This window comes from Melospiza melodia, chromosome 8 (assembly GCF_035770615.1).
Source record: "Melospiza melodia melodia isolate bMelMel2 chromosome 8, bMelMel2.pri, whole genome shotgun sequence".
In the NCBI taxonomy this organism is placed as follows: Eukaryota; Metazoa; Chordata; class Aves; order Passeriformes; family Passerellidae; genus Melospiza; species Melospiza melodia.
In genome coordinates, this window is record NC_086201.1 from 19,300,904 (window position 1) to 19,313,552 (window position 12,649).

A 12,649-nucleotide genomic window follows, 5' to 3' on the forward strand; every position below is an offset into this window, starting at 1 on the left:
GTGGGCTGAGTTGGCTGGACACTGAAGGTGGAAAGGAGGACAGCAGTTAGCATTGGGTCCTCTTTGTGTGCCTGTTGGTGGAAAATGATGAGGCCACAGTAAAAGAAAAAAAGGTATTTCTGTGAAAAAAGCTACTTGTTTAATATGTTAATTTGGAATGCAAAGTTTTCTGAGGATCTTTGAAGAATTAGGTGACAAGCTGCAATCACTGCTAAAAGAGATAGCCTTCAGGATCCTTAGCTACTCAGCTTATATTTTGAAGGCATCATACTATGTGTCAGTCATTGTTCCCTATTACAGTCTTTAAAAGGAGATGTGGGACAAAGACAAATCTCCAGAAACTGACACGGGCTTTCAAATTGGCCTGCCTTATTTGACCACCTCATGCTGCAGAGTTTCACCAGGAACTGAAATTTCAGTTGGCCAAGTTCATGGGACAGTAAATATCTTTTTAGTTCAGTAGTTACCAGTAACAGCTCATTATGAGGAGATCCTTTTAGGTTTGAAAGGGATCCTACAACCATCAGGTGCTAAGATGATATTGACAACATGATGCCCATTACAAAAAGCTGCCGAGTCAAGCATGAGAGATGTGCAAAAGTATGAGGGTAAAGTGTGGATAGTAGTGATGGGAGAAGAGAGTGAACAGCACTGGGCTGGTGTGTAGGGAAGTGTGCTGGGGTAAGAACAGCCCTCTTCCATTCATTCCCAGTTACGGATGAGCATTTTTGTGTGCAAACGGCTGTGGGGGCTGAACTAGAACATATATGCATAGCCTCGGGGGCAGGAGAGGAGCGGGTGGCTGTGGAGGAGGGGGAGCCAGGATTGCTGCTCTCTGCCTTAATCCTTTCTGCTGGCCCCTCCTGACAGATGACACCGATTCTCACACGAGCTTGCAGCCCGGCTTCTCCCTCCTTTCCTCACAAAGCACCCGTCACAGGGAGGGCAACGCAGCTGCCAGCGAGCCCCGAGCAGCATCCTGCATCCCTGCACAGCCTTTGGCTTTGGAGCATTGAGGTAAGGACCCCCTGCCCTCTCTGCCTGTGTCTGTGGGCATAGGAATTCCCACCCTAAACTATCAGGAGCCAAGAAACGCTGCAGTCAAGGCTGTGTTAGGGAATTTTATGAGTCAGGTGACTTTTGCTCAATCCTGGGAGGTTGATTCTTGCCATCAAACTGCCCTTTTGGTATGCACTGTAGCTCCCTGGGGAGAATTTGCAGGGAGATGGCAATGAAACCAAAGTGCAGCAGGAATGATCTATCAGACCCTGAGCAGCCTGTGAGCTGGGTGTGCATGTGAGGCCAGGACATGCCCAGGTCCCCAGGATTGCACAGCAGGTTCATTCATGCCTTGACAGCACCCTCAGGCCATGACTATTCTCCATTGGACTGTTTAGGCCAGGGGACTGGGATAGCAGGGAGAAATGTGCACAGCCATCAGTTCTTAAGTAAGAGAGTAGGGGAAAATTGAGGTTTGCCTCAGTACTTCCTTCTCCCCATATCAGCCATGGAAAAAGCTGGTTTAGAAAAAAACACCTCTGTGAATTACACTTGGGGTTCACAGTTCATCCACATGGGTACAGCCATGGATGGTAAAAACAATACCAGGCAATGAGAGAGAAATGAAGTGTGTTTGTAAAAGTCTGTCTCCAGTGTAGAGAGATGTATGTGCTAGAACGATATGTACAATGCTTGAAAAAATTCCAGTATGTCTCCATTTATTATTTATAGTGTGGTTTTGAAAAGATTTTACCCAAAGAAAGCAAAATCACCTTGTTTTTAGGGATGATAGTTTAAAATACAAGACTGCTAAGCAACCTGTTGAAGCAAAATTGTTGAATCATGTTTTATCATCCTTGTACTGCTGTGCTTCTGTATTTGTGTTGTTTAGGAAACAAACCAATGATGTTCCTCAGATTCTGGTGGCTTTTGTGGATACTTGAACATCATGAGTTTTTAGCAGAAAATCTCAGGGAAGAGAAGATATATGGATTGAGAAGATCAAAACCTAAACACATTCTGTCAAATATTGTAGAAAAATATCCCAGCTCAAGTGAACAAGGTGAATATTGTAATTTTAAAACAGGTGTGATTTTAAACATCCTGATTTATTTGAATTCTGGACTATATGGTTAATTTGCCTTCTAGATGCTTATAATCAGTCAGGTTTGCCTCATTCTACATTTGCACCTGCCTAACCTTTGCACTTTTATCTTTTTACTCACATCTTTTCACTCCCATCTTTTCCCTCCCTTTTTGTGTATTTCAGAAAAGGAGACAGCATCTGTATTTTGTTATGATGTGGCTGAGAGCCTCTTACTATCATAAGAATAATAGCCCATATAACTATTTTCATAGAATTGATGTCATCAGTAGTTTAGAAAATTAATACTCTACAGATCCTGCTTTTAGAAATTTTTGTCACTGGATGTGAGTGTTAGTACTAGGGACAGTACTAACATTCACTCACTCAAAATCCAGCTCTGTCAAATCACATTCCAGTGTCTTGTTCACTAAGCGTCATTTTCGTATACACGACCTCCAGCTATGTTGGTAGGGTACAGTGAAATACCAGGCAAGATGACAGAATTAAATTTAAAAATCACTACAACATTTCTCATTTCATACTATATCAACATACCTTCAGGTTTTTATTCCTTGGGACATCTGTTTTGGAGCAAATCCCTCAGCCTCTGTCAGCTCTATCTTCATGAAGGGCTCACACTTGTGACCACAGATGTCATCAAAATTTTCCACAATGCCATTCTTCAATCCTAAAATACACGTAAGGGTAGAATGAGATTTAGTATAAAGTCACTCCACTCACCTACATACCTATTTATTCTAGATGAAGATTGCATTCTGGAAATTGCCTTTTTACTGGACAGCTCCGAAAGTGCTAAGGACTACAATCATGAACAACAGAAAAGATTTGTACTGCAAACAGTAGACAGAATGAAAAGTCTGCAGCTTAGTTCTGGACGTACCCTGCGCTGGAGGATGGCCCTACTTCAGTACAGCAGCACTGTTTTCATAGAGCAAACTTTCCATGACTGGAAAGGTCCTGAAGCATTCAAATCCCACATTGCTCCCATCACCCACATAGGCCATGGCACCTACACAACTTATGCTATAACGAATCTTACTCAGCTCTACATGTCTGAAGGGACTGTGGGTAGTGTCAAAGTAGCCGTGCTTTTCACTGATGGAGTGGATCATCCAAGAAACCCAGACATTTTTGCAGCTGCAGCTGATGCTAAACACCAAGGAATTGTATTTTTCACAATGGGAATGACCAGAGTGGCTGAGGAGGTCAGCAATGCTGCCAAGCTCCGGCTCCTGGCCAGTGTCCCAGCATCCCGGTTCGTTTTCAACCTCCAGGAGAAAGGAACAGTGGAGAAGGTTCTCAAAGAAATGGTATGTATGAGAAAGAATTTGAAATAGGGTTAGGAACATATGTAAATCTTATATCCAATATTTTGAAAATACATTTCTTCAATATACCATTGAAGAAACTTGTACATTTTACATTTTAAAGTAGCCCAACTATTAATGAGATCACTGTGCCAAAATAAAGGTTTCCTTTCTCTTCCCACCATTCAGATCTTCTCATTCAAAAGATTTGACACTGCAAACTGAATTAGAATTAAACATTATTTTTATCTTTGTTTTTCCTCCTAAGAAAGGTATTTCAAATCTCTTGTCTTAAAAAACCCTTTTTTTTTACATCCTAGTGCTTTAGTCTGTAGCAAGTAGGAAAGTGAAGCTGCCTTTTATGTCAGAAAAAGATGCAGCTCTTGTAGAAGTGAAAATAAATTTGCAGACCATGGAGATAGCTCAATTTAGACAAAATTTGAACTTCGTGATAGACATCTTTAAATTTCCATGGAAAATCTACCACATAATCAAGAGGAAATATGTAAATTGAGCTTGAAGCTTTGTTTGGATGTTTTTCTTCTCCATTTAAACTTTATATATAAAAAATATTCCCTGCCAAGTATAGAGAATATAGCCATATTCTAGCCTATAACCCTGGTGACACAAGCGGTGGATGGAGTCCTTATCTGAGCATGCACAGAGATTTAAACTAGAATTATGAATAGCAATCAGGAGACTTCTGCAATGAAATTGATTCCAAAGTGATCCCACACAAGCCTTGAAATTGCACCTGTGTTGGCTTTCCTGCTCCCTGTCCTTCACTTCGTTTGCATTGGTTCCCTGAAGAGTGCACTTCCCATCTTCTCTGGTACTGTCCCTTTTTCCTGTGTCATAGTAAGCAGCTCTCAAAGAACAAAACATCTCTTTATTTTACCTCTTCTAAACAGGCAGTCATCCTCAGGTGCCTTCTTTCAATAGCATGCCTGCTGTTTGGTTTAAATAATGGCTTTGTCATAACTATACCTGCATGCATGAGAATTGTAGAAATCTGTATTGCATTGCTGCTGATCAACACATTTATGTCCTCTCAAGAGACTGCAGTAGTTGTGGAAAATGGGAGGATGTGGGTGTCTCAGCTCTACAGATCTTCTCAAAAATAACAGCTAAATTGCTGATGATAACTTTATGTGATCATCAGCAAAGCCAATCTTTTCTAGGGTGTACTTTCTGTTCTCATTTTGTGTGTGCTTAACAGTATGAATACAAGAGGTTCTGATTTTCCAAGTGTAGAACATTCATCCTTCACTCCTACTAAAGAGCTGCTTCTATTCAGCAGTTTGTAAACAATGCAGTTTGTGGATGCATTGTTCCCATATATTTAGCTAACCTGTTTACTATTGTAATTTTAGAAAATTATGGCTGAATATTGAGAGTCAATGATTTCAGTCAACAATCTATAAAAACAATTGAAAATATTTAGCTTATTTTTTGAGTGGAGAGATTGCTAGAATGTTTCTTAGAAATTAAAATTTAATTGTTAGTCAATATATTAATTGTATAATTTAATTAGCTAGTTGGTGAATCTATTTATTGTCACATCTTGCAGTGTCTTTTCTGTAGAGTTGGATTAAGACTTTAAGTTTCTAATGTTGTTTTCAATATCTGTCTTTACAGAAAGACCTGTCTGAGGAGGAGGTAAATCTTTTAATTTTTTGGTTTTTCTTTTCCTGTGTAGACTTACTGCTTAATATATATATTTACAATTATATGGAAATATGATTCAGGAAAACTGATAGCTCAGGAAGCTGGTTAAATGCTGAGTCTAATGGAATTGTCTTCAAGTTAAACATGCTTTTGAATTTGCAGGACAGAGCTTTAATTTGCTATCCTAAGGTAATTTACTATTATATTTAGTAATTAATAATTTATTAATTTCCTAACTACAAATATAATTTGCTAACCTAAAGTATTTTCAAAGAAAAAGAAACAATGTGTGAGTATTCAGGCTGGCAAGAATGTTGACATACATCTTGACACGCCCTCTGACAAACTCAGTGAAAAATAAAACATGATGCAGAGCTGAAGACAGGGCAGTTCAAACCCTTAACCCTCTTCCTGTGTGAGAGGGTTTGAAAAGGGTAAGATGTCAAAGCTCCACCACGCCTTCTTCCAGTTTGTCCATGCTGTGTCACCCTGACTGCAGGCATTGATAGGTCTGGCTGGCATTTTGTAGGGAATAAAGTTAGTTTTCCTTTGAAAGATGTTAAGTATATTTAAGGCACAGTTTTCACACAAAAAATGTTCTCCTAAGGAGCTCAAGTAAACTGCTAAATAGTATGAGTGTTCACAAAACTTTGAAAGACTTCATTTTTGACTAATTTCCACTGACATGTTGATTTTTCTCTATCTATATAGAAGTAGTAAGACAGTCAATGTTAGCCTTGGAAAACATATTGTGACTAATTTGGATATTCAGATAAGAATGATTTTTGAACCCTTCACTTCTAGACATCTTCAAGATGAGCAGAAGTTTAATAAATAACTAAACAAAAAATTAAAATTACATTCCTTATCCTTCCTTCAAAAATAACTCCAGTATCTGTGATAACTCTGTCATGATCTTAAAGATTCAAAAAGATCTTGAAAATCCCATAAATACATACCATAATGAGGTTTCACTGTGACACCTGATGGCAGAGATGACAGAAGAGAAAGAAGGATTATCAAGTATTATAATGAATTGCATTAACTAAAAGTATATATCCATTCATATTTTGTTTATAGATCTAGCTAGAGCTAAACTATAAACTATCCTGCTTACAATGGGATTAAGTAAAGAGATGCTTTTTTACTTCATCTTCTTGGCTATCTCTACCATGCCTAGGTCACATTCTGGATGAGTAGTATACTGATAGTTAAAAGATTTCTGTAAAACAGGTAAATACAATTTCTGGTCATTCCAGGTGTAAAATTTAAACTAGCCATACAGTAACTTAATGCAAATGTCTGTGTGTTTTCTATGTCTTCCATTAAAATGTGCTGATTTGTACTATTTTCATCCCAAGTGTCCCCAGGTTGATACATGTAACTGTGAGAAGGGGGAAAGAGGCCTTCCTGGTCCTGCTGTAAGTAGCTGTCACTCAAATAACTGATCTAAAGTATAAGTTAAAATGTTATTCACTGTTAAAAATTTTAAAAGAAATTGTTTGAACCCAAATCCTGAGACCTTAGAAGTTCAAGGGTCAATACACACTCCTCCATGAAGATGCCCCAGGAGCAGGAAGTGCACAGAGTCCATGAGACACTGCCTCGGTGTGGGGACAGACAGGAGGAGGAACAATGATGTGTGGTCAGGCTCTCCTGTGAGCCACAGCAGTGTGAAAGGCTGAAAGGAACACTTTCCTGTTGCAATCACACAAGACCAGCTGGATCTAACTAGCCTCAAATCAAACATTAATATCCAAAAAGCTCTTTGAAAACAAGAGAGAGAACAAAATACTGAAGCATCAGGAACAACTGAGACAAGAATAAAGTGGACTGGACTTCTTTCAGAATATTCTAGGGGGTTGCTTCATACAAGGCTTGGTGATCTAAACTGCAGGGCTTGCATTTCAGAATGATCTGCTATTATATCCCTGACATTGAACTAAGAGCACTATAGTACCTTTCAGCCCTTGCTCAAGGTGAAGGGACTGTCTCAGAGTTTGAAAGAGAACCCTAGATTGGCCCATCCTCATCCTTTTGACCTGAATATCCTACACATACACAAACAGAAAGACACCTGGGTTTATGCAGTGCAGTACAATGCACTTTAATACAAAATGTACCCTCTACTGTGTGCAAACAGTAGTTTTGTTTGGGTTACTATCTGCTGTCTTTACTTGGAAAGTGCAGGTATTGCTTACACAGAAGCATACACCCCAAAGAGTTGAGAAGAAAACAAAAACATCCACTTAGCAAGCTGGGTAGTTACAAAAACAGCTGATCACCTCTTTTCTTCAGAGAAGAAGTGAACAAACTAGTTTTGTTTATAACAAAGTCAAAGGAGAAACATGACTGCCTATTGAGTGGGTCCTGCTGTTCCCAGATATTAAATTTCAATGATATTAAAATTCAGAGATTTTGAGAAATAAATCTATAGAAGGCAAATATCTTAAGTTTGAGAAAAAACAGCATATATATTGTAAAACAAAATTATGTTTACTAACATATATCATAAGAATTGTATTTTGTTTGTTTCAGGGTAAAAAGGGTCGCACTGGGGACGATGGAGCTCCAGGCCTGAAAGGAGCAAAGGTGATTGGTTTTTCACATTTAGGAGAAAGATCTGTCTTGTCCTTATTTCACTGATCTTGATGTTGCATTATTCATAGGGGGATCCAGGTCTTAATGGAATCCCAGGACGAGACGGAATAGAGGTAAAAAAATACTTTTTTCCCCCTTCTTCTCCAGTGAGCAGTGTTCCTTTAAGGCAAAATACCACTTTTTTTTTATTGTTATAAGAGCAAATTCCAATTCTGGTTTACCATCTAATTAATTAACATAAGAAGAACTGAAAGCATTCCCATTGCTTAATGAAAAGGAATAATTGTTTCATATATGTGTAATCTAGAAAATACTCTCCAATAATGCATAGAGCCTCCAAAACATTGAAATGCTCTGACGTGATAATATAAGAACATTACAGAAATTTATACTCTGCCTGCATTATTCTGAGTGTATTTAAATTTGACTAATAAAGGACCCCGTGTATAACAGCAGTAAAAAATTTGAATTAAATACATATAGGAAGTAAGTGCAGGACAAGTCTCTTAGTGCATAATTCTGAATGCATTTTTATATGAATCCCTTTACTTTATGCTTTCTTATTTATTCAGTACATCCTCTTTAATTAGTGTCTTTTTCTTGTTTTCTTATTTTTGCATGTTTTTCACTAAGATGGAAATATCAACTCTACTTGATCTGCATTTACATGGCCAGAATCCCAGTCTAAAATGATACATTCATACAATTTATTTACCCATACAACAGCATCTACCATAACTAAAAGGCACAGTACTTCGAATCATATTGCCATATTAATCAGAGTCATCTTTTCTATTTGAAATGCTATTTTTCTGAAGAGAGTAGAATATTAAGGAAGCCAATACTCATGTTCCTACTTTTGGGTTATGTACCATCACAACCTGCTTTGCTTTTTTGTTTTCCCAGGGGAAATCTGGATATAAAGGAGAGAAGGTATGTCTTTTAGTCAGAATTGATGCCTGCATCTTTGTGGTTATTTATTATATATAGTGCTGTATTTCATTTAAATACTAGTAAGGAACAATAACATCATTTTAGCAGCTGCTCCACAAGCTGTAATAGAAGATGTAACTGTTCCTCAGTGAACTTGCAGCACAATTGCTATATTATGTCCTGAATATAATAACATTTAGGTTTTCAACTAAAGCACCTGGAGAATAAGGATGATATGCCAATGAAACTCATAAGTATTTATTCCTATTCCTTTCCAGGGTGAAAGAGGTGAATGTGGAATCCCAGGAATAAAAGGAGAAAGAGTAAGTAGCCACAAAGTTGTTATGTTTCCAAGAAATACAGTTAAACCACCAAAAAAATTAGAATTCCCTGAATATCAACCATGATGATAGATTTAAGTCATATATTAGTTCTAGGGCTGAGGGAAATTGACATCTGACAGGTTTGAAATATGTAGTGAGCAAGGACACCATTTTTACTAACTTTCTGAGCTCTTTCTACATTTTCATATGATTCCTCTTAGGGCCCAAGGCTGAGCCTTTTTAAAACAATGGTAAATCTCTACTTTAACAGAGGCAGAAGGCTTGAAATAGTAAGCAAAGGTAATGAGATATAACAATGAAAACAAGGTATCTTACTCCAATCTTTAAGATTTAGTGCATAATTGTTTTAAATATTTCAAATAGAGCAAATAGAGTTTAATCCTGAATTACTGGTCATGCTGTATTTTGATTACCAGTCAATTAAAAAAAATTATTTAATGTTTTGTGGCTGCTGAGCTTCTCTTACATTTAGTTTTGATTTTAATGTAAAGATATCCAAACAAGATACCTTAGTAAAAAGCTACCTTAAAGTGGTTGTGACAAAATCTAAAAATACAGAAATATATAATTTTTTTCACTTATCTTTCAGGGCCCTGAAGGTCCAGTAGGCCCCAGAGGAGTAAGAGGGATACAGGTAAAAGAAAAAAAAAAAAAAAAAAAAAAGGAACTATGAAAACAACAATACCTGATTCCCTGGGATTCAATGATCTGAAATAATATCATGCCCCTACTGACATGGAATCTTTGAGTTGCTGACTTCAAGTTACCCAAAATCTATCTTCTTATATAGCAAAATCAATAAGAATTTGGAGAAGCAATCTAGACAAATAAATCATCCTTATAATTCATTCAGTCTCAAAGACCACAGCAAATACATTTCCATAAAAACCAAAAACACTCATTTCTCTTTCAGTGTCTTAACTATTTAATTTCCTCAAGAAGTACATAAAGAATATTTAGTCTCTTGTCATCCCAGTTCTCTCATACTAACGGCCAAGAAGCTTAGCCCATCCTAGATATTTCAGTACACCTTGACTGTACATTACCTTTAATTGTATCCAAAAAAAAGGGAGAGCCAATTCCTCTCCCCAAATACCAGAACCAGCTCCCACTGGATTGAGTAACTAAAAATGTACATGCATCACAAAACAAAGCTTCAGTTCTGCTGTGTTTAAAACTCTTCTTTTCATGCAGACTTCAGCAAATAATAAATTTTTTTCAAGTTGTCATTTTTTATGAAAGCTTGAAAAATCTCATTGAAACCACTCCTGTTTTAACAGGGTCTGCCAGGACAATCTGGAGATCAAGGGCCTGAAGGTCTGCAAGGATCAAAGGCAAGAACTGCTCTATTTCTCTTAATTAATGTTAAAAGATATCAATATAGCCTCACAACAATTATGATTTTATCCTTATATTCTATACCCTTCTTGTAGTGGATGCAGTTTAACTTGGCACAGATAGCAAATTGTGTACTTTTTGTATTCTACAAGGTTCTTAAGAAAGGTATTTATTACTTCACTCTTTGTATTGAATTCAGGTCCAAATCACACTCCCATCTTTATTAATCAACACTTAAAATATGCTAGAGTCAGAGAATACTACTTAGCATTGAACTTCTTCAGTTTTCAATTTAAAACTTTTTCCTGAAGAGCCAAACAGGAATTCTGTTTGAGATCTCAAATCAAGCCTTTTTTTGAGACTGAACATTCTCAAGAAGAATTCTGTAGTTCAAAAGGAATATTGTCCTGAAGAAAAGCTTGAAAATAAGCATATAAGGGACATTATTTGTTATCTCTCTTGATATCTTCTTTACACCAACTGGCCAACAGCGATACACGGAACAGCTGAGTGTCAAGACTTACATTTTATGAAACATTTTTCCTTTTGTTGAGTCTCATCTTTGTACAAGATGAATTATTACAAGGGAATTTTGAAGCTCTGAAAGGATGAACAGACAAAATACTGTGGAAGACAATTCCAATGGGCTGAAATTCAAGATGCACTAAAAATTAATCTACAATGTGAGTTAAACTGATTTATAAGCAAAGTTGTTTTCTTTTCATTCTTTGAAAGGGTGAAAGAGGTCTCCCTGGGCCACCTGGCTTGCCTGGAGAAACTGGAGTAGGACTGCCAGGCCCAAAGGTACAAAAATCTCATATTCTGTATAGCATGTGTTTTAGGATAAGGATCAAGACAGCTGAGCTAATAGACTTGCTGATTCACATGAAACTTCAAGACCATAAATGTGGTTTTGTGGTACTGGAAAGGTATTTTGTATGTTATCAAAACTGTTTACAAACAGTTGCAAACAAAAAGTACATTTTAAGTATATACTTTAAAGGATTTTTTTACAGTAGTCGTTATGCTTGACATAAACTACCAAGAAGAGAATGATTAGGTAAAAACAAATTCATAGTCTTAAACAGAAATTAATCTGTGCAAAACAGGCTTGTTGGTTTAGATGACTGGCATAAAAAGAACAGAAACTGCAAGATAGAAGATAGAATACTGACTTCTTGGGAAAGGACAGTAAGTGATACATGACTGGGTGCATGAAGGGAATAATGAATCTTTTAGAGTTTTTAGACTCAACATTTTCTTCTGTCAAATGCAGAACTGACCTCTCCCCTAAAGCTGTGACACTGCCCCAGTTCAAAGCCTGCTGGGCCTCGTGTGGTGTGTGACTCTGAGGACACTCAGGTTTTCTCTGCTGTTCCTGTATTCTCCTACATCCAATATTTCCAGCACAGAATGCCTGATGAGTTGTTATATGCTGCACACATAAAAATTCCTAAATCAGGCATATTCAAAGTACATCTTTCTTTGAAGGGTGACATTGGTTTGACAGGAAGACCAGGCCCTGTTGGCCCACCTGGAGTTGGTGAACCAGGATTTATGGTATGTCTGTTTTTTAATTTGGTAAGAGGAAAGCAGGACAGAAAGCAAATTTCTCAATGCTTCCCCATAAACATGGGGAAGATTTAGCACACAAGAAAATGTGTGCTAAGCTGTACCATCTCTTTTCTTTCTTCTACCATTTCTTACTCTTATACATATTATGTTGTCTGACTGTTGTTTCCCTCAATAAACTGGAATTGTTTCCAATTTCTTAAATTTTCTAATTATCATATCTCTAAAATGGGTATGAAAAGATAACATCTGATGCAAAACCACACAAATATATAAATAAATCTGTTTCCTGATAGATTTAATAGTGTCCAGTCCCTATGTGATACCTTTGAATTTGACTGCTTTTCAGTATCACTAGAACATTAACATCAGCATGGCTTTGAGGCTTTGAGGAGGAGACTTTCAGAATTTACAGTAGGTTTGGCTCTGAAGTCTCTTCCTTCCCTTCCTCTTCCTGGCCATTATAAAATCCATCTCTTTGTGGTAATTCAGAAAACCAGTAAGTCAATTTTATGGTCCTTTTTTTCTAAATAGCAGGCAGAACCTTTTACTGAGCTATTTACAATACAGCAGACTTAATTTCATTTCTCTTCACCTGGATGAAAGATTTCTAGTGCAACCACAAGGGAAATTTTGTTCAGTTTTTACACAAGTACCTTTTTCCCATTGACAAGGCAAAATTTGGAATAAACATTTCATAAAAGGTGCTCCTGTGAAAAAGAGACTCATCATTTGGTAGGTGAACTGACTGATTTCAAACCTGCTTGAAAATACACTAC

General features: G+C 37.2%; 1 protein-coding gene across 1 annotated transcript in view; it reads left to right on the forward strand.

Annotated features, from left to right (window-relative positions):
- The first annotated feature begins 1,905 nt into the window (after positions 1 to 1,905).
- The window catches only part of LOC134421017 (collagen alpha-1(XXVIII) chain-like), a 33,687-nt gene continuing 22,943 nt past the window's right edge, over positions 1,906 to 12,649 (forward strand). The window contains exons 1-12 of the mRNA XM_063161397.1: positions 1,906 to 2,062; positions 2,849 to 3,417; positions 5,053 to 5,073; positions 6,444 to 6,503; positions 7,621 to 7,674; positions 7,752 to 7,796; positions 8,590 to 8,616; positions 8,895 to 8,939; positions 9,550 to 9,594; positions 10,241 to 10,294; positions 11,034 to 11,102; positions 11,790 to 11,858. Coding sequence (XP_063017467.1) covers positions 1,906 to 2,062; positions 2,849 to 3,417; positions 5,053 to 5,073; positions 6,444 to 6,503; positions 7,621 to 7,674; positions 7,752 to 7,796; positions 8,590 to 8,616; positions 8,895 to 8,939; positions 9,550 to 9,594; positions 10,241 to 10,294; positions 11,034 to 11,102; positions 11,790 to 11,858 — 1,215 coding nt within the window. The remainder of the gene's footprint in view (positions 2,063 to 2,848; positions 3,418 to 5,052; positions 5,074 to 6,443; positions 6,504 to 7,620; positions 7,675 to 7,751; positions 7,797 to 8,589; positions 8,617 to 8,894; positions 8,940 to 9,549; positions 9,595 to 10,240; positions 10,295 to 11,033; positions 11,103 to 11,789; positions 11,859 to 12,649) is intronic.